At 38.4% G+C, this 22,183-nt stretch overlaps 1 protein-coding gene and 1 pseudogene across 3 annotated transcripts; both read left to right on the forward strand.

Moving 5' to 3' along the window:
- Positions 1 to 163: 163 nt before the first annotated feature.
- Positions 164 to 7,215, forward strand: CGGBP1 (CGG triplet repeat binding protein 1). 3 transcript variants are annotated; one of them, XM_077878745.1, is made up of 3 exons: positions 164 to 366; positions 956 to 1,183; positions 3,338 to 7,215. In XM_077878745.1, the coding sequence occupies exon 3, from the start codon at positions 3,357 to 3,359 to the stop codon at positions 3,858 to 3,860; it is 504 nt and encodes a 167-aa protein (XP_077734871.1). In that variant the 5' UTR covers positions 164 to 366; positions 956 to 1,183; positions 3,338 to 3,356; the 3' UTR covers positions 3,861 to 7,215. The 3 variants fall into 3 exon arrangements, with proteins under 3 accessions (XP_077734871.1, XP_077734869.1, XP_077734870.1); XM_077878743.1 differs by having other exon boundaries at positions 167 to 366; positions 956 to 1,159; XM_077878744.1 differs by lacking the exon at positions 164 to 366 and adding an exon at positions 587 to 793 and having other exon boundaries at positions 956 to 1,159.
- A 5,704-nt stretch (positions 7,216 to 12,919) lies between these two features.
- LOC144301543 (ferritin heavy chain pseudogene) lies at positions 12,920 to 15,558 on the forward strand (annotated as a pseudogene).
- The last annotated feature ends 6,625 nt before the right edge of the window (positions 15,559 to 22,183 follow it).

The raw sequence follows: 22,183 nt of genomic DNA on the forward strand, positions 1-22,183 counted from the left end.
GCTCCGCCCACCCACGCCCCCAGTTCTCATTGGAGAAGTCTGGCCGCCAATCACACACATGCCCGCCCTTCAACTCCCATTGGCCAAATTAGCCGTCTGTTTGAGAGACTCTCGGTCCGTTGGTCAGCGCTGCTCGGCGGTTGCTGGGGCCCGCCTACGAGCTTTGCAGTAGGCGGTGCAAGAGGACGGGGCGCGGCGGGGGACACGGCGGCCGCCGCGGGGCTAGATCGGGCGGCGGCGGCGGCGGCGGCGGCGGCGGCGACGGGTCTTCCGCCTCCCTTACCCCCGTGCTCCTTTTTTCTTCCTCCTCCTTTCCTTTCCGGCCGGGTCTCATCCACTTCCCCTGACGGCGGCCCCGATCCTACGGTACCGAGGAGCTAGGGAGAACGAGGGTGGGCCCGGCCGTTGGTGCGGGGTTTGGGCCCGGGGCCTTCGGTCCTGAAGCGGGAGCCGGGGGCGGGGCCGGGGCGCCGTTGTCGGCGGGAGGAAGAGGGAGGAGACGGGAAGCCTGACAGCGGACGCCTCCGCCGGGCGCCTGCCGCCTCCTCTCCTGAGACTGCCGCCAACTCTGCTGTCGAGTTCGCGGGCCCACGGCTCGGTCCCGGCCTCATCCGGCTGGCGGCCCGGGGTTGTGGGCGCCAGGGTGCTGAGCTCGGCGCGGGGGAGGGAGTCCAGACGCCGGGGACGCCCCGCGCCCCGCCTTTCTCCCCCGCCCCCGACCCTGGGGCCTGGGTCGCGCGAGGAGGTGCCAAGGGGGGCGGGCAACTAAGAGGACTGCTTGGACCGCGTTGAGGTAAACGTTGGGATCCGGATGGGTGGTGTGGAGTCCACCTGAAGAGAGCGGTTTTAAGGACACCTCCGTGGTGGCCGCGTCGTTCTTGTTCGTCTTTTTATCTCCCCTTCTTTCCCTCCCCTCCCCCATATTTTCTTTCCATTTGTTTTTCATGTCTTACAGTAAAGGCATGACTTCCCGGCACCGCAGGGAAAATAGGGTGCAAGCCCAGGAACTATTTCCCCATCACCACTTGTTGAAAAACTGATTTGAAGGCGGCTCCGGATTTGAACAAACCAAAGTGCCAGGATTTCAAGCGTCTCTGGTTGTACTCTGGAGACCCTTCACTGCTAAATATCAAGACGAAAAAAACGGGAAACTGATCGGGTAAACATTTAAACTTGAAAACTTGTGAGTTTGATTTCGGTCTAGTAAATTTGCAGCTTCTCTTTTGTTGGCTAATTCCTGCGCTTAACTTCCTCGTTTAAAATATCTTTACAATCTGTTGAAAACACTTTTGTTATTCGGGTCTCTGTAAAGTCGAGCATCCTCTACTGGGTGGATATTTCCCTCTGCGGTAACACAAACAGATTTTTGAAAGTTACAGGCAGTGGAATGTATATAGGCCTTTCACATTAGCACAAATGATAGAGCATTTTACGCTTCAGAGAATACTGATCATGTTTATTTTAAAGTTGGAAATCCAAATTTTAAAAGACAGAAGACTGTCACATCACAAGATTTAGGCGTTCCTAAGCACAGATATTTAATGTTTTTATAACTAGGTTAGAACAAAATTAATCATAATTTTGACTGATTTGTTAGAGGAGTAAAAAATACATACCACTGACTTAAAGTACAAACATATGTAATGGTAACTGATTTGGGGGCAGGAATCATATCTGTCTTCTCTGCCATTGAAAACCTATAGCCTAACACAATATTTGGCACGTGAGAGTCGAACATTGAATAATTTGTTAATTGGAAGAAGATACAGTTAAATGTATTAAAACCTAAACTTTATCATACTTTCCAGAATTTCTCTGAAACGTTATGTCTTGTCTCTTGAGTTTATGTCCATGGGTTTCTAACGCATTGGCAATTTAGCATTCTTTTGAGAGAGAATTCCTATAACCCAACAATAAATTATCTAATATAGATTAAGGGAATACTCCCTTATTGCTGGTTACACTTTTAAAGGATAGTTATTCAGAATGCACTTAAGAATTTTTGTCTAACGTGTTTATAGAGAACAGAATTCCATCTTGAATTCTATCAAATTCATTTTAATTTCTTATATTTGGGTTAACATAAGAGCTTAGCCCAAAGGCATGGCTCTAGAGAACGAATGGTTGTCACTGACAACATTTGTTCTTTATCTCAGGTTTTCAGTGTCCGTAATGTAACGTCATAATTTTGGCAAAGATCATAAAAATGTTTTTAGGGTAAATTGAGAAATTATTAAGCTGCTTCTGAGTTAAATACTTGGAAAAATAACAAAAAAAAATCATTTACTTATTCCGTCAACAAATGGATTTATAGACTTATATACTAGGCACTATGTTACCTTCTTAGATTTGTTCTAACTTACCAAATGAAATAATATAAGTGAAATAAATAATTAACAAATGCATTCATCTTTAAGGGAAAAAAAGAGGGAACAGGGGTTAGAAAAAGCACTTTGCATATCTTGATCATCTTTAGAAAACTCGGTAGACATATATGTACATTAAAAAATTATTTACTTTGAGCTCTGTATCTTGGCTTTACCATTTTATGTCATTGTTGCTGCTGTTAATTGCAGTTGGTCTGTGTTCTTTTTCAGTTTTTGCTTTTTTTCTTCTCAGAACAATTTTGGACATTATACCCATCTTCATATAGAATTAGGGCAATTTATTGGCCCACCTGTTTGAGCAATTTTTGAACATAATTTCCTATAATTGTGTTCCTAAAATCAGTTGCCCAGAACTGTGAAGGTAAAAAAGAGTCTTTTAAACTTCAATACACATCTAAATTGGATGAGACTAATATAATTAATACCCGGGATCCCTGGGTGGCGCAGTGGTTTGGTGCCTGCCTTTGGCCCAGGGCGCGATCCTGGAGACCTGGGATCGAATCCCACGTCGGGCTCCCGGTGCATGGAGCCTGCTTCTCCCTCTGCCTGTGTCTCTGCCTCTCTCTCTCTCTCTCTCTCTCTCTGTGTGTGTGTGACTATCATAAATAAATAAAATATAAATATATATATATAATTAATACCCTAAATATTGATATCAGATTGAGTTTTCCTAAAACATAGTGACATCTGAATTAGTTGCAGTTCTTTTTTCATAGTTTTAACTTACTTGAATTTCATCAAATTCAAGGAATGGACCTAGATGTTACTAGTAACTTGCTCTGGTTTTGCCTTCCTATACGTATTTCAGGTAAGTTAAGACTTAATGGACAGTTTATTAATTTGAATTAAGTTTTCCGACGTCTTTACTCTTGAAATGTTTATACCTTTTATTGTTAATTACTCTCCAAACAAACTGTTGTTTTAACACTTATCTCTGTTTCTCTTGAAAGAACCTTATTCAGTGTCAGAATGGAAAGATTTGTAGTGACAGCACCACCTGCTCGAAACCGTTCTAAGACTGCTTTATATGTGACTCCCCTGGATCGAGTCACTGAGTTTGGAGGTGAGCTACACGAAGATGGAGGAAAACTCTTCTGCACTTCTTGCAATGTGGTTCTGAATCATGTTCGCAAGTCTGCCATTAGTGACCACCTTAAGTCAAAGACTCATACCAAGAGGAAGGCAGAGTTTGAAGAGCAGAATGTGAGAAAGAAGCAGAGGCCCCTAACTGCATCCCTTCAGTGCAACAGTACTGCGCAAACAGAGAAAGTCAGTGTTATCCAGGACTTTGTGAAAATGTGCCTGGAAGCCAACATCCCACTTGAGAAGGCTGATCACCCAGCAGTCCGTGCTTTCCTGTCTCGCCATGTGAAGAATGGAGGCTCCATACCTAAGTCAGACCAGCTGAGGAGAGCATATCTGCCTGATGGCTATGAAAATGAGAATCAACTCCTCAACTCACAAGATTGTTGACAAGGAGGTTACCACCATTGTGATCAAGATAAATGTGGAGTATTAAAGTTATGTGTTGATTGTGTGGTTCATTTTTATATTTATTTCATTTAAAATCATGTGATGCAGAATAGTTTTGCAATGTGTATATAGTTGCAGGCAAAAAAAAAAAAAAAAAAAACCTCACTGCAAAACTTACTGTTAATTTTAGTCACCAATGGTGTAAAGCAAAACTTAGGGTTTAGAGTGTGCTAGGATACCTGAAACCTGATGGTTATCTTTAAAATTAATGGTTTTTCTCCTGAAATGTTTGTGCATGGAAGAACTGCCCTGCTTTTATCCTGTTGCCATATATGATTATTCCTTGTGAGATTACTTAATTACTTGGATTGAACACTAGCCTAGGAAATTGAAGCTGCTGCCAGGCAACACCACTCACAGTAACATAAAGGAATTATTTCTGATTAGAATTCTCTTCAAAAAAGAAGGGATGTGGGAAACTGTTCTGGTATCTTCAGATCCCTTGAAGAAACGACTTTATTTCAAACTATGTGTGCATATGATGTAGTTACCTTATCCTTCAGTTCCTCAGTCTTTTTTCCACTCTTCTAAAGGCTAATTGTGTTTAGTAGCAGCTTCAAGTGACGGAAAGACTAAAATCTTTATTTCAGTGTCCGTGCCAAAAAGCCATGGGGAATTTTGCAGTGACATGATTTTAGTACTTTTGAACCAGAAATTTCATTTCAAACATCCTCTTGAATTTGCTTTTTTTTTTTTTTTTTAGTGTCTTGATGTTAAAACTTTTCAAGATTGGCATTTTAATTTAAACAGGTAGACATTTTATGATTGAGTTTCCTGTTTTTACAGAAACCCAGTAATTACTTTTTGGCGGACAGATCAGATAATAAGGAAATTACTTTCTATACATTAATTTTCCCATATGATTTATAAGGCTTTATAAATAGACTAGAAACAAGCTTACTTATTTTCATTTTATGTGCTTTGCCTCTGGTAGTACAAGGTTTTTAAACATGGATGGTAAACAATTGCCTAGAAAGACTGGCAAGATTTTTGTAGTAGAGACTGGCAGTATCCTGCATAACTGAGTGAGGAAATAATCAGTTCTGTTAAGGGTCAACCATGCTCAGGAAATGAGTGAACCTCACTATCCTATAAGGTCATCAAAGTAGCTTAGCCCAGTTATGTCCTCTCTATTGAAGACCCAAAGTATATTTTTAAAAAACTAAATAGCTGAAGACTTGGACTAGAGCTTTAAAAAAAAGAACTTAAATTCCTTGAAAACATTAAAATTTAAAATGCTTAGAAAATACACTTCTATTACAAAGCACTGACATGAATGCCCAATGTGACTTGGGAGTTTTCTTTGAGGTCATTTTACCACAAATCGTTAAGATTAAAAAAAAAAAAAAAAAGCCAAAGTGAAAAAACGTTATATTTTTCAGAAGCAGCTTTCCATGTCTGAGTTTCTTTGACAGACTTAAAAGTTCCTAGTTCAGGTTGTCAAAATGCCCATCTGATTTTTAGAACTTATGTGGGTTTTTGTTTTCATTTTTAAATAAGCCTGCCACGAAAAAAAAAGATTTTCAGACTGAATGAGTTTTTCTCGTGTTTAGTTATGTAAAGTAGCACAATAAATGCCTGGAGTAGTGCTGTCAATGCTAAAGCACATACATGAGACCAGCACCAAAACAACCAAAATGTACTTTGCTTTTACTTCCCCTAGTAAAGAATTTGCAGGCAACCATGTTTAATTTGAATTACTTAAGATGGTAGAAGATCTAAGAAGCCAGGAAAATAATTGAGCTTTATAACATTTTCAGAGTACAAAACTAAGGTTAGATACACAATCATTCTAATTTTTCAAAATTCCAATAGACTGCTCTCTATTTCAATATTAATTCACACTAACAGCAGAACAGTTTTGAGTAGTCAAGTGGTAAACTGGATGATGTTGCACTAAAATTTGAGTTTCTAGTAGCTATTACTGATTTGATGATCATTTAGGTCCCATATGTCTTTATTTCTCCAGGCTCCTAACTATTCCCACATACACTCTATCTAGGGGCATAATTCATCCTCCTGTTAGGATTATATCATGTCCTTAGAAGCATTTTCCAACCTTTGTGGACGTTTAATATGTTTACTGATTATGAAACCTTTTGTTCCCTGAAATTGGTTAACTTTGTCTCATAGTTAAATAAATATGGCAGAGTGATTATTTTAGCCTGCCTAAACTGGTACAAATCCGTGAAACCATGGTTGGCATATGTTGGATAACAAAGGAAAATGTCTGAGGCGTATGCTGCTGTGGAGGTGTAGTGGACATGTACAGAAGCTTTCGATCTTAACTATATAGTGTTAGTGTGATGCTATACTATTGGAAAAATAGCTTTTTTTCTATTTTATAAGTTGTATGCATAAACATAAGATTTGTAATGTTTCATTTATAAACTGCCTTCAACACAAGCTTACCTGTTAATAGTGTTTTCTTAAAGTATGGTAGTCTGTCTTCCAGAATTTCACTATATGCTTACAGTAAATAGTTACTAGCTTGTTGAAATGTTAAATTTCTTGTTTTGTTTTGTTTAATTCTGTAGGGCATATAGCAGGCCTGAAGGACATTGTAATCATTTCTTACAGGGTGAAAATTTAGAAAGATTGTGTACAAGAGCCTAAATAGTTATTTTATTCATTATCTTCTTTTAAGACTTTTTTTTTTTTTTTTTTTTTTTAACAAATGCTATTTCCAGTTAATGCATTTGGCCCTACTGAATTTTGGGGGACCAGAAAACTTTTTAAAAAAAGCTCTGCATCTTACAATTGTAACCAATTAAGTATAGGCTTGGGATTGTTCTGAAGTATTCATTGCTTAAAAACTATTGTAAGTAACAGTTGGCAAGATCTCCAAGAAGAAAGTTCTATGTTAAAACTTTTGCCTGAAGGAATTTGTATGTGAATGTTAATGGAAAACACATTTAAACAAAATAAAATTTAAAGTGGCTCAAAATGAAAGCCACAAACATTTCGTCATTTGGTGCTTAGTCTTTGTGAGGGCTCTCTGTGGTTTGACTTGCCCTGACTGCCTTTATATGAGTACAGATCACCTTAAAACATATTCATTAAAAAAGAAGATTCATCCTATAATTTCATTGAAATTCTTAACCCAAAATAAATTGCTTTAGTTTCTGGTCAGCACTGATTAACTTGTGAATAGCAAAATGGCTGTCCTAAACCTTCGTTTATCTCCAACCATACTATCCTAGACTTCGAAGGTAAATACAGTTCTTACCTAGTGGTATTCTACTTGTATCCGGAACATCAGAATATTGTATTCATTAAAATTTTACTATGTCTATTTTTGTATTCCTGTTCTTTTCTTTTTCTCAAGCATGTATCCTTAGTATAAATGTGTCACTTTTAAAGTTTTGTCTCTGACTTTTGGAAATAAATTTCAAAAAGAAATTGTTTCAGAAGTTTTTGAAAGCACATTTTGTGAGTCAGTTAACATCTAGATATTTTTTAATTATTTAATCTCTGCACCCAACATGGAGCTCAAACTTGATCCCAAGATCAAGTCACATGCTCTACCAGCTGAGCCAGCCAAGTGCCCTATATTTAATTTTTCTTAAGTAACATAGTTACAAAATACCAACAGAATTTTACTGAGTTTTATTTTTCTACTACTTATATCTCTATAGGATTATTAGCCCTTAAGCTCAATATAAAAGCATATATTCTGTCAAATCAGATTCACATCATAGCTAAAAATAGCTCTTTTCCTTAAAAATTACATAGGTAGGGATCCCTGGGTGGCGCAACGGTTTGGCGCCTGCCTTTGGCCCAGGGCGCGATCCTGGAGACCCGGGATCGAATCCCACATCGGGCTCCCGGTACATGGAGCCTGCTTCTCCCTCTGCCTATGTCTCCGCCTCTCTCTCTCTCTCTCTCTCTCTCTCTATCATAAATAAATAAAAATTAAAAAAAAAATTACATAGGTAATAGTTAACCTAGTAAGTGCTTTTAATTGGAAACTTTTTCTACTTCTAGAAATATTAATTATGAAAGACAAGGGCCTAATTTGCCTTCTATATGTTTCATTGGGTTTTTCAATGATTTGCTATATTATTCACCACTGGGGTTAAAAAATGCTAGAAGTTGAAAGTTGTCTTGCCTTTTAGTAGTTTTATATAGTTTTGAGGGCATACATTTCTCCTATTTGCTTCTTTCTGACAGAAAATTAATGAATTTATAAAGTAATTATATTTCCTGGAATCAAAATGTTAGGAAGGACCTTAAAAAAATCAGTCAATACTTCAGCTTCCCGTTTAATATCAACAAAGCATCAAAGATCTGTCTTTACTTTTCCTAAAAAATCTCATTAAAATCTTTATTAAACCTTTTTTAAAGGTGAACCATTTGAATATATGTACCTGTGGGTCTCCTAACAGTTCCTTTTTTTTTTCTGTGTCTGTGTAAGTTGAGTTGTATTATGTACCTATAACACAGTATGTCATGATGCAAAGAGGCTCCTGGGTTTAGAGTAGCTAACCTATCCCTGTGAAAGCTAAAACCAGGTGGTACAATAGGACTACGGGTGATCCAATGCATTTGATAATGTAGGGCATGATTTCCATCTGACTACCTTTCTATATGTTACTTGATTTTAGCTGTTTTATGGGCATACTACAAACAGTGAATGTATCTTACCTCTTGTTTAAATGTTGAAATAAGATCACTTAAAAGTCTAAGTCCAGGACGCCTGGGTGGCTCAGTGGTTGAACACCTGCCTTTGGCCCAGGGCATGAGGAATCCTGGGATCAGTCCCACATCGGGCTCCCTTAGGGGAGCCTGCTTCTCCCTCTTCCTATGTCTCTGCCTCTCTCTCTGTGTCACTCACAAATAAATAAAATCTTTTTTTTTTTAAGTCTATGTCTTCCAGTTCTTGGTTAAATTTGAATAATATGCAATCAACTAGTATTTACTGAGTCCCTATCCTATACCTAATACTACTCTAGCCACTGGGGACACATCAGAGAAAATAAATCCATGCCTTCAAGGAGCATACATTTTAATGATAATACAGTATCATAATTCATTGTCATAAATAACACTGTGATAAGAGTGAAGGTGGACATATTGTTGTGTTTTCTAAGCAGCCTCTTTAAGCATTTGTCATAAGACTGGTTAGCCAAACAGTTATTACTGGTTTTGTTTTGATTCTCAAAGTCTTATTTTGTACAAGAAGAGTAGTAGAAATTGAAAATTTGTGGACTAAATGGTCTGCATATCCTTTGAAAATCTGGTGGTTTTTGTAATCCACAAAATAGATATTTTAAGATTAAAATATATGACCCCAGGATCATGACCTGAGCCAAAGGCAGACGCTCAACCCTGAACCACCCAGGTGTCCCAAAAACATCCTTTTTATATTTGTTTTTCCTCTGAATTTTTTCTTGCATTGCTCATGTAGTACCTATTCAATAATAATAGTTTTATGCATTCTTTTTTTAAAAAAAGATTTTATTTATTTATTCATGAGAGACACAGAGAGAGAGAGACAGGCAGACGGAGAAGCAGGCTCCATGCAGGGAGCCCAATGTGGGACTCGATCCCGGGACTCCAGGACCACGCCCTGGGCCTAAAGCAGGCGCTAAACTGCTGAGCCACCCAGGGATCCCCTATGTATTCTTTTTAATCTAGCAAATTCCACTTCTATTAATATATCCTATGGAACAAAATAGTCAATAATATGTAAAGATATATGGAAAGGAAGTTCATTTTAATATTATAATAGTAAGCAACTGCAAATACTATGAATGTCCAGCAATAGGAGAATGGTCCAAAAATTATGACACATCCATATTACAGAACTTTTCAAGTGATCTTAAAGTATGGATCAGAAGAAATATCTACAGTATTAAGTAAAAGAAATTTAGTGCATTTTCTTGCTTTTGAGGGAAAAAACACTGCAATAGAAGTACACTATGTATGAGGTGGACAACTTGCACCATATGTCAAGATTCCTGACGGGTGGTGATATTGAATGAGGTGAAAGAGAATCCTTGCTTTTTTTTTTTTTTTTTTTTTTTTTACACCTCTATGTGTTGACTTATTTACAACAAGCAAAGTTATCTTTGTCACACATACATATGTGTGTAGAAATATGAAGTAGACTTTTATTGAAACCTGTGAACACAATAGTTATATCCAACTGAAAGAATAGCAATATCATGATACATTTACACTATTAATGAAAACCTTAAAGAATTTGCTGAACACGGGATCCCTGGGTGGCCCAGTGGTTTAGTGCCTACCTTTGGCCCAGGGCCGATCCTGGAGACCCAGGATCGAGTCCCACATTGGGCTCCGGGCATGGAGCCTGCTTCTCCCTCTGGCTGTGTCTCTGCCTCTCTCTCTCTCTCTCTATGTCTATCATGAATAAATAAATAAAATCTTTAAAAAAAAAAAAAGAATTTGCTGAACATATACTTTAAAACATCTTTTTTTTGAATTCTTAAAATTGACTTTCATAAAATTTAGTTGCACATTTACAAAGTTAAATCATCTTTCTTTTTCCCAAGTTATTCATTATTAAGTACATACTGGGGAGTTGGGGAGTTAATTTCAAAGCTATACCTTTAATATCCCTGTATTTTTCTTCTATAGATAGCCTAAACTTCCTAGTTGTTCATAGTAGTTGTATACATGACTCCACTGTTTCAAAAATGTCTATAATAAACATAAATTTAATCACTGCTAAAATTCCATCAACATGTTTTAAAATCTGTCATCCAGTGAGAATAAAAGGAATCTCATATCATCAGGTAGTTCTTTATAATATATAATGTCTATGAAACACTTTAATTGTCTGGTCATTGTCATTTAATTCTATTATTCTCCATGAAGGTAGCTATTCTGGAATTTAGTCTTTTGAAAACGTTCTGGTGGGGGATTGCCTAACATCCCCTTGCTTATTGGCACAACAGTAATTTCTTTACTATTCAGTATCACAGTGACAGAACAACCAATGTGCAATCTTTCCCTATTCTACTGGCCATTTGTTCTTAATCTTTCTTATTTTCTTCTTTCGCCTCTAATGCTTCTTCATCTCTTCCTCTTGTAGATTCCTTATGCTGCACCCTTGGCTAACACAAAATATTATCAACTTAAAAAAAAAAAAAAAACAAGAAAACCAAAATATCAACTCACAGACATCACAAGAGTCACAAGTAGGAAATTCATGTCTACAATCCATGTAGTTATTAATCCACATTCTTAGGAATACCCATAAGATGGAGCTGATTTTTGTAATTCAAATTGCAACTACTGGAGCAACTGAGTGGCTCATTCAGTGGAGCATGTGACTCTTGATCTCAGGGTTGTGAGTTCAAGCCCCACGTTGGGTGAAGATTATAAATAAATAAACTTTTAAAAAAATGGTAAAATGATAAGTTGAAAAAAATTGCAAATACTGCCAGAACATTGCAATCAGTATCCTCATGGAGTCATACATACACATGACTAGATTCTACATTTCTATAGGTTTTACAAATGCTCTGTCTTAACAATTAACCTTTAACTCATTAGGTGTATATTAATGTGTCCATCACATTGACTTTTATGTTTGTTACTTGTATAAACAAGGAAGCTAATAATATAAGTATCTGATCAACCTGATTGTTTTCTTAAGGCTGTATGTAGAGTACCAGTCATCATACCACATCTGGGAAACATATGAATATGTTTTCAAAGTATTATCAGTATATTTTGGTGTTTTATTTGTTTCTGTATTCTTTTTTAAAAATCTGTTATTTTTGTCAAAATAACACATGCATACACTTTTAAACATCTGATAATGTAAATGATTTATAAACAGTAATCCCTGCCTCACTCTCTCACCCTTCCCTATTCTTCTATTCTCCCATCACCTACCTTGAACTATTTTACCTGTTTCTTCTTCTATTTTGGGTACAATATGCTTATGTTACAAATTTGATTTATTAATTTTAGACAATATGCTTAAAAATGAATATTTTGTTGTTTTCCACTATCATCATTCCACACTTTCTCTCACCATATTACGTAGTTAAAAAATTAACAAAAAAGTTTCCATTTTCTTTAAAAGTTTCCATTTTTATGGCCCTGTAGATAACTGTTCACCACTGAACCAAATAATGTATTTATTTCCTTTCTCAGAGGATCTCTGGGTGGCTCAGTGGTTTGGCGCCTGCCTTTGGCCCAGGGCGCGATCCTGGAGTCCCAGGCTCGAGTCCCAAGTCGGGCTCCCGGCATGGAGCCTGCTTCTCCCTCTGCCTGTGTCTCTGCCTCTCTCTATCTCTATGTCTATTGTGAATAAATAAAATCTTTAAAAAAAATATTTCCTTTCTCAAACAATTTTTTGATTTTTAAGAAAATTTTATAATTTTATATCATTTTATTATGTTCCCTTTTTTCCCAAAGAGATATGGCAATATCTATATACCTATTTATAGCAGATACCTTAGTAATGCAAAAATATGTCAAACTATTAATTATATTTATTTTCCTAGAGACATTTCTCCTCAGCCTTGTTTCCTCCTGCTCAAATTTGAATCTGCTTTTCTTTTCCTTTTTCTTTTCTTTTTTCCTTTTTTTTTTTTTTTTTTTAGGTCCAAAACAGTGGTCATCCTGAAATGTCTCTGCTTTGCTGCTTGTCTGGCTAGATCCTTCCTTTCTTATAGTCCACAACCTATGCTTTGCATAATCCATTGCTTGGCTTAAGCATATCATCAAAAAGCTTCTCAAGAAAGATTGTATGGAAGATTTATTTCTTGATATGTTGTGTGACTAAAAATAACTTCATTGTTGCATCACAATTAATCAAAATTTTGGCTAAGAAGATTGCTTTACTGTCTTTCGTCGTCTATTGCTATATTAATAAATCTAGAGCTTTTCTCAATATTGTTTCTTAGTTTATAAGGTGGTTTTATGTTATTTTTAGATTGTAAATATTTACTGTCAGAAAAGCAGCGAAGAGACATCCCAAGGATGACTACTGTATTGGATCTAGTCATCCCAGGATGACTACTGTATTGGATCTAGAGAAAAACAGGTTGAGAGTGGAGCAAGAGGAAAAAGGGTTGGGAAGGTTTCCAGGAAAATAAATATTATATAGATATAATTTCACATAAAATTCGTGTACATATATATTTTCTTTTCTCTTTAAATGTCATTTATTTATTTGAGAGAGAGAGAGAGAGAGAGAGAGAGAGCATGAGCACACAAGCTGGGGGAGAGGCAGAAAGAGAGGAAGAAGCAGATTATTCAGCTCCAGCTGAGCAGGGAGCCTGATGAGGGGCTTCATCCCAGGACCCCAGGACCATGACCTGAGCCGAAGGCAGACGCATAACCTATGGGGCCATACAGGCACTCCTCATGTATATATATTTTCACATATGTTTTATTATGTACATTTCATATTATTTCTTTGATAATCTACTCTCATTTATTCTATCCTGCTTTCTAAGACCACTTTCTTTTTTTGGAAACATTTTCTTTTCAAAGCATCCCATCTTAAATTTATGATTGCAGGGGATCCTAATGGGTTCAGTGTGTAGAGCATATGATTCCTGATCTTGGGGTCATGTGTTTAAACTCCATATTGGGGGTCGAGTTTACTTAAAAAAAAAAAAAAGATAAATTTATGATCGCAGTATTTTATCTCTCTGTGATTATTAATTATAATTTTTAAAAAAGCTTTCTTCTGATACTGCATTATGTCTGTTTCCTTTAGGCCTTTATATTTCTGTTTCCATTTGTCTCTTCCTTATTGGAAACACTACTTAGGTACCTAGTGATTCCAGGATGCTCATTTCATATTTAAGAACTAAGGAGCTGATTGGAAGCTCTGTACATGTGGGTGAGACTTGACAACAGGTAGAATAAACTGAAGCAAAATGCAATCTTTGAAGAACTACAAATGTCAGGTTTTTTAAAACTTTTTATCTAGGTTGTTTCAATTTTTTCAAACACACAGGGAGAAGGGTGACAAAGATGCGTTCAGAATATCCAATTATTGGAATTCTGAGAATAGGATAAGTAAGGGAACTTTATTGATTGAATTATGTACCCCCAAATTCAAATGTTGAAGTGTAAACCTCAGTATCTCTGAATGTGACCTTATTTGGAAATAGGGTCACTGTAGTTGTAGCTCTTTAAGATAAGGTCATACTGAAATAGGATGAGCCCCTAATTCAATATGATGGTCCCTTGTGAAAAGGGGAAATTTGAATACAGACATGCACTCACAGAAGAATGCCACATAAAGATAAAGGCAGAGATTGGAGTGATGCAGCCTAAGCCAAGGAATGTCACAGATTGCCAGCAAACCCCCAGAAGCTAGGAGAGAGACAAACAGATTCTCCCCCACAGCACTGAAAGGGAACCAATCCCGCCTACACTTTGATCTCGGACTTTTAGCCTACAGAGCTGTGAGACGACACACTTCTGTTATTTAAGCCACTGACTTGTGGTTTGTGGTACTTTGTTACAGCAGCATGAGGAAACTGATACAGGAGTTATATAGCTCAGTATGTAAGAATTCTTTTCCATGCTGTTAGCCCCTTGCCTCACAACTACCCTCTATTTGACTGACATTTCCTGAATCTAGAGTTTCTTGGACTCAAATTTTCCGGAAAATAACCTTCTGGCCCTTTGATTCATGAGGGGTGGAGAAACATGAGTCCCTACTCACAAATAGTTACCTAGTTGTGTGGTCTGGGGAAGTAGGCCTGCAGCAGGCTGAGAACCCCATTTTAGCTTGTAAACACTGAGCCCCTGAGGGGTTCCGTGGAGTGACCGACTCGCGCACTCCCTCCGCCCCCGGCAGTCACCTGTCACCCACCCAACCGCCCTCTATCTTTTGAGCGTTGGCTGGGGGAGTCTCCGCCAGAGTCGCCGCGGTTTCCTGCTTCAACAGTGCTCGGACGGGCGGGGGGCCGGGGCCGGCGCTCGTTTGCCCTCCGGGGCCGCCGCCCGGAGCCGGCCTGGCCACCTCCACCTCCACGCAGCGCTCTCGCCGCTCCCGCCCCGCCAGGACGCCGCGCCCGCGCAGGTGCGCCAGAAGCACCGCCGGGCCAGCGTGGAGCTCTACGCGTCCTGCGTCTCCTTGTCCGTGTCTTATCGCTTGGATCGTGATGATGTGGCTTTGAAGAACTTGGCCGAATATTTTCTCCACCAATCTCATGAGGAGAGGGAACATGCTGAGAAACTGATGAAGCTGCAGAACCAACGAGGTGGTAGAACCTTCCTTCAGGATATTAAGAAACCGGACCGTGACAATTGGGAGAATGGGCTGAATTCAATGGAGTGTGCGTTACACTTGGAAAAGAGCGTGAATCAGTCACTACTGGAACTGCACAAACTGGCCACTGATAAAAATGACCCCCACTTGTGTGACTTCACTGAGACTCATTACCTGAACGAGTAGGTGAAATCCATCAAAGAATTGGGTGACCATGTAACCAACCTGCGCAAGATGGGGGCTCCCGAATCTGGCATGGCAGAGTATCTCTTTGACAAGCACACCCTGGGAAACAGTGATAGTGAGAGCTAAGCCTTAGGCTGTCTTCCCATAGCCACAGGGTGACTTCCCTGGTCACCGAGGCAGTGCACGCATGTTGGGGTTACCTTTACCTTTTCTATAAGTTATACCGAAACATCTACTTCTTTCATTTGTATCGTTCCTTCAAATAAAGTAATTTGGTACCCTTCCAAAAATAAAAAATAAAAATAAAAGTTGGCATGGGGCACCTGAGTAGCTCAGCAGGTTAAGCATCTGACTCTTGATTTTGGCTCAGGTCATGATCTCAGGGTTGTGAGACCAAGCTCTGTGCTGGCTGTGGAGCTTGCCTAAGATTCTCTTTCCCTCTCTCTGTGTCCCCATTACTCTCTCTCCCTCCTTCTCTAAAAAAAAAAAAAAAAAAAAAAAAAAAGGTTGGCAAAATTTATCATAATATTATGTGTCTTTTTTCATTTCATTTGCTCTTGTGGTTTTTTTTAATGTTCTTTCTTTAAATTTTTTAAAAAAGATTTTATTTATTCATTTATGAGAGACATAGAGAGAGAGAGATAGAGAGGCAGAGACACCGGCACAGGGAGAAGCAGGCTCCTCGCAGGGAGCCCAACGTGGGACTCGATCCCGGGTCTCCAGGATCAGGCCCTGGGCCAAAGGCGGCGCTAAACTGCTAAGCTACCCGGGCTGCCCAATTCACCTTTTTAAATAAAAACTTTGGACAAGGTTTTTTTTTTTTAAAGGAGTTTTTTAAAAAAAATAAATGGTTTTTGATTTAAAAAAATATATTTTTATTTAGTTTTTCAATATAAGCTCTACACCCAATGTGGGGCTTAAACTCACAACTGCAAGATCAAGAGTTGCATACTGTACTGACTGAGCCAGCCAGACACCCCACTAATTCACCATTTTTAATCAGAAATTCTTTGTTTCTGGTCATGATATGTTACATTTAAACAGCAAAGCCAGAGAATGGATAGATATAATAGGCCAAACACATATGTTTGCTTCCCTTTATGTCTCAAATCCCCTAAAATTTGAGAAGAAATTCATAGAAGCATTATAAAATGAGAAAGATTTCCATGAATAGATAAGACATGTTGACGAATCTCTGAATAATGGCAAGACTGATTATTTTGGATGATTAATTGTATGAAAAATGAAAAGTAGATTGTATTAGATTAAGAAGTGACACAGTGAGAAAAAACAAAGCCCAAATTCTTTGAAGAAAACCACTTCAGAATTTAGAACAGATCCAAGAAAATGGCAAACTCAAAGTGAACAAATGCAGAGAAGGAGATGTTGTGTCTGAGTAATCAGCAGGGTAAATGGGTGATAGATGTCAGTACCTTGCAGGGCTGGGAAAGCATTCTCCAGAAGGCTGTATATACCCTGAATCAGTATCCAATATATGGCACTGTTTCCCCCACAAGGAGTGCAAGGAGCCAAGGAGTGGAAATGGAATTGGTATCACTTACTGTTACCCCCAGTGACCCACTAGTAAAATATTTGCTTCCTGTTCTCACGACTCTGTGTCCTGCTGGTCTAGAAGTCTTAGTTCCAAGGGGAGAAATGCATCCACCAGGAGATACAACTATGATGTCCATTGAACTGGAAATTGAGACCACAGCTCAGCCACTTTGGACATCTTATGTGTCTGCATCAACAGGCAAAGGAGAGAGTTCCTGTGCTGGCTGGGGTAATTGAGCCTGATTACCAAGAGGAAACTGGACTATCCTCCACAGTGGAGGTAAGGAATGTGTGGAATACAGAGATCCCTTAGGGTATCTTTTAGTATTGCCATGCCCTGTGACTAAGGTCAATGGAAAACTTTGATAACTTAATTCAGGCGGGGCTACTAAGGGCCAGACCCATCAGAAATATCGGTTTGTGGGATGCCTGGGTGGCTCAGCTGTTGAGCCTGGGGTGTGACCCTGGGGTCCTGGGATTGAGTTCTGCATCAGGTTCCTTGCATGGAGCCTGCTTCTCCCTCTGCCTGTGTCTCTGCCTCTCTCTCTCTGTCTCTCATGAATAAAAAATAAAATCTTAAAAAAAAAAGAAAAGAAAGAAAGGTTTGGGTCCTTCAACCAGGTAACATGACCAGCTGAGGTACTTCCTGAAGGCAAAGAGAATACAGAGTGGACAGTGGAAGAAGATAGTTATCAATACCAGCAATGCTTACCACATAACCAATCACAGCAATGAGGACTGTAAATTGTCACTGAGTATTTCCTCTTTATTTTGCTACAAATACATTTGTGTGTTTGTATATCTATATCTATTTCTTTGTTTTTTTTTTCTTCTCCTTTTCCCTTATCATGGCACATAAATGTATTAACTTTATATTATACTATTTATGTATTAATTTTACATCACAGAATTTAAGTTAAAGGATATTAAAGAGAAGAGTAAACCTCACTCCAAGTTTTAACCTTTTCTTCTAAGAAAGGGTTACTATGTTTTTGGTTGTACACGGGATAGTTGTGTCATGTTAGATGGAATTATGACCTTATTATTATCTTTATTTGAGGATTAAGTATGGTTTAATGAGCTGTGTATGGGCGCCAAGTTGACCAAGGGCAGATTTGTGATGGTCAATTTAATGTGTCAACTTTATTGGATCATGGAATGCCCAGATATTTAGTCAAACATTACTCTGGATGTGTCTGGGAGGGTGTTTTTGGAGGTTAACTTTTGAATCAGTAGACTGAATAAAACGGATTGTCCTCTCATCCAATCAGTTGAAGGCCTGAATAGAACAAAAGAGCTAACACTACCTCAATTGAGGGGAGATTTCTTCTTGCCTGGCTGCTTTGAGCTGGGACATCAGCTTTTCCTGGGTCTCAAGTCTGTCGATATTCACATTGGAACTAGAACATTGGCGCTCAGATCTACAGCTTACCAGCTGCAGTTCTTAGGACTTAAATGAGCCAATTCCTTATAATAAATCTATCTATCAAAAAAATAAAAATAAAAATAAATCTATCAATCTATCTATTATCTATCTATCTATCATCTATCATCTATCTATCTATCTATCTATCTATCTATCATCTATCTATCTATCTATCTATCTATCTATCTATCTATCTATCTATCGTACATACATACATACATACATACATACATGAAAACAGGAGTGTATTCTCTCACAGTTTCGGAGGCTACACTTTTGAACTCAAGCCTGTCAGCTAGGCCATATTCCCTCTGAAGCCTATCGGGGAGAATCCTTCTTTGCCTCTTCCTAACTTCTGGTGGCTTACAAGCCATCTTTGACTTCCAGCAGCAGCAACACTTCAGTCTCTGCCTCTGTTGTCACATTCTGTCATTCTTCCAGTGTGCTTGCACTTAAATTTCCTTTTCTTTTTTAAAAGAGGGGAGGGGCAGGAGTTGAAGAGAAAATCTTAAGCAGGCTCCAAGCCCAGCACAGAGTCCAATGTGGCTTGATTTCAGGACCCTGAGATCATGACCTGAGCCAAAATCAAAAGCCAGGTACTTAACCAAAGGAGCCACCCAGGAGCCTCTAAATTTTCCTCTTATCAAGATACAGTCATGGATCAGGGCCTATGCTATAGTGATTTCATCTTAAATTGATTATATCTGCAAAGACTATTCCTACATAAAGTCACATTCACAGGTATTGAGAATAGGGCTTCAACATGTCTTTTTGGAGGACACAATTCAACTCATAAGAACAACTTACTCATTAACTTAGTGCATTGGTCAAAAAGTTTAACAGGAGGGTGCCTGGGTGGCTCAGTCAGTTAAGTGTCTGCCTTTAGCACAGGTCATGATCCTAGGGTCTTGGGATCAAGCTCCCTGTCCCAAGCTTTCTACTAAGCGGGAATCGGCTTCTCTCTCTCTCCCCTCACCTTGCCCCTCCCCATAACCACCCCCCCCCCCCCTTAAATAAATAAGGATGCCTGGGTGGTTCACCGGTTTAGGGCCTGCCTTTGGCCCAGGGGCATGACCCTGGAGTGCCAGGATCCGAGTCCCACTTCAGGCTCCCTACATGGGGGCTCCTTCCTCCCTTTGCTTGTGTCTCTGCCTCTCTCTCTCTGTGTCTCTCATGAATAAATAAATAAAATCTAAAAAAAAAAATTTAATTAATTAAAAATAAATAAATAAATAAATAAAATCTTAAAAAAAAATTACCAGTCATTTGACAAAACCAAAGGTCCATCAGATGATTCAAAACACCAAAAGAGAACATTTAAAAAATGAACTAATTCTCTTCAGACTGGATATCATACAAGAGAACACTGTATTCACAAAACTATAGCCTGTAACAAAAATATTGCAATCTAAGGAAAACATAATTCTTCCAAATTAAAATTAATAAAATTTAATACATGTGATGAGGGAGCAAGGCTAGCTGAGGACAAACCACAGGTGATATCCCTCAGGGTGGGATGTGTGTGACTTCTTCAGGAAGCTTCCAATTGTCTTAATGTTAATGCCTTGCTAGAGGGGAAAAGCAATCTTTAACTTGACAATGACACGGCCTCCAATATCTTGTAGGTCTTCCTTAGCATATGAAAATCCTTTTGGGATTTCCCTTTTGCTTACTTCCCCCAAAACCTGGGTATATAATCATCCTTCCCTCATAGGCCCAGGGCAGGAGCTCTTCCTGCCCATGGATCCTGTCCCCCTGTTTTAATAAAATCACCATTTTGTACCAAAGACATCTCAAGAATTCTTTCTTGATCGTTGTCTCGGGACCTCAACTATATTCCAAAACTTCATCACATAGACAATCAATACTACATGTTTGATTTGGGAGATAAAGTCACAGAACTCTCCACAATTGAAGAGCAAAAGGCAAAGAGAGAGGTGCCCTGAGAAAATAAAATTAGAAGCGTGAAAGAGTAGTTAGTATATATTTTGTCTATCAAATAAAAGTTCCAGAAAGACAGAATAAGGGAATCTGAAAGGAACAAATAATCAAATATGCAACTGAAGGAAACTTTCCATAATGCCCAAAGCCACAAATGTTGAGATTTATAAAAGTGCTCAAATGTTTTTTTTTTTTTTTTCAAATGTTAACATCATAAAAATCTTTGCCTTAGACAATTACTTGTGAAATTTCAGGACTCTTAGGACTCAGAGAAATTGCTGAAAGCTACCTAAAAGAAAAACTACTATTCAAACAGGAAGCGATACATTGCAAACTCTCAGGGCATCATGACATTCCCTGGGATTGTGTCCCAAGGTGTGAAAATGCCTCCAAGAGCTGAGCAATACTTTAGTACAATGTAATACTAAAAACTGGGTAACAGAAGTCAATAGATCAATACTGTGGTATAATGAGAACTATATTTGGTCTTTATCCCTGGTTCATAGCACAAAGCTCCTAAAACTCCTATAATTTCCTAAGAGATAGGAGCATCTTTTGTTATTCATGTCTAGCCCTTTTAAGCATACCAGAGCTTATGTTAATGAGGTGACTTAGGGTGGGGCTGGTCACTGGAAAGACCAAGTGATTAGAAGGCTGGAAAGCAGAAGAAGGGTGCTGCAAATTGAGCTCTATACAAATCTTGGACATTGAGATGTGATGAGCTTCCAGGTTGGTGAAGGCATCCAAATGCTGGGAGGGTGTTGCATCCCAGTTCTTTGGGGACAGAAGATCCAGCCCATGAGAGCCCTCTGGACTTCACCTATGTACCTCTTCATCTGGCTATTTATCAATATCCTTTATAATAAACTGATAAACATAAGTAAATGTTTCTCTGAGTTTGGTGAGCTCCTCTAGCAAATTAACAGAATCGAGGACAGGCTTATGGGAACCTCCATTTATAACTAGTCTATCAGCCTGAACTTGTGATTGGCATCTGACATGAGGTCAGTTTTGTAGGACTGAGTCCTTAACTTGTGGGATCTAATGCTATCTCCAGGTAGTGTCAGAATTGAGTTGTTTGTAGGACACCCAGCTGGTATCCACTGAGAACTGGAGAATTGCTTGGCGGTTGTTGGAAAATACTCCAGCAATACTTTCCAACTGCTGAGTATGAATTATTCTGAAAACACAAATATGTACCTGTCCAACTAGAATTTGTTCATTTGTTTGTTTATTTATTGAAAGTAATCTCTATATCCAATGTGAGGCTTGAGTCCATAACCTTCAGATCAAGGGTCACATGCTCTACTGACTGAGCCAGCCAGGCACCCCTGTCCAAACTAGAATTTACATGTGAGATCAAAATGAACATTCTGACCTGCAAAAGCTCCAAAAGTTATCACCCACAGAACCTTTCTGAAATAATTACATGAGAACACATAACAAAATATTTTAAATGAATATAATAGAAGATGTGATATACAAGAGCAGCACATCAATACACAAATTTTAATAAAAACAGTTAAAAATATGGTTCTAAAATTCTTGATGGCAACATTTAAAGACTGGGATGAAGGGTTAGAGTAAAAATCAAAGTAAATAAAACCTAAAACCATGCAAAGATCAATGCTAGTTAGTGCTAAAATTAGAACTTTTTAGATGTTGCTATAATTGACTATAGGTATTGCTTAAAATGTAAATTTGCATATTAATGAAAGAACAGGAACTGTCTGTGTAACTTCCAATCCCTTAATAGAAATGAAATTTAAAAAAAAGAAAACCATTCAAACAAATCAAGAAAGGAATAAAAAAGAAGAAAGCACTGCAAAAGATAAAATGTGAGGTGACAGGAATGCTTCCAAATTTATCTGTCATTATCATATAGAAAAGTTTGTTATTGAAAGAATACTGGATTTTTAAAAAGTAACTTTGAAC

Source organism: Canis aureus, chromosome 30, assembly GCF_053574225.1.
Source record: "Canis aureus isolate CA01 chromosome 30, VMU_Caureus_v.1.0, whole genome shotgun sequence".
In the NCBI taxonomy this organism is placed as follows: domain Eukaryota; kingdom Metazoa; phylum Chordata; class Mammalia; order Carnivora; family Canidae; genus Canis; species Canis aureus.

What these genes read in the sequence shown, in the direction of transcription:
- CGGBP1 (XM_077878745.1), top strand. Translation starts at nt 3,357, where the DNA reads ATGGAAAGATTTGTAGTGACAGCACCACCTGCTCGAAACCGTTCTAAG.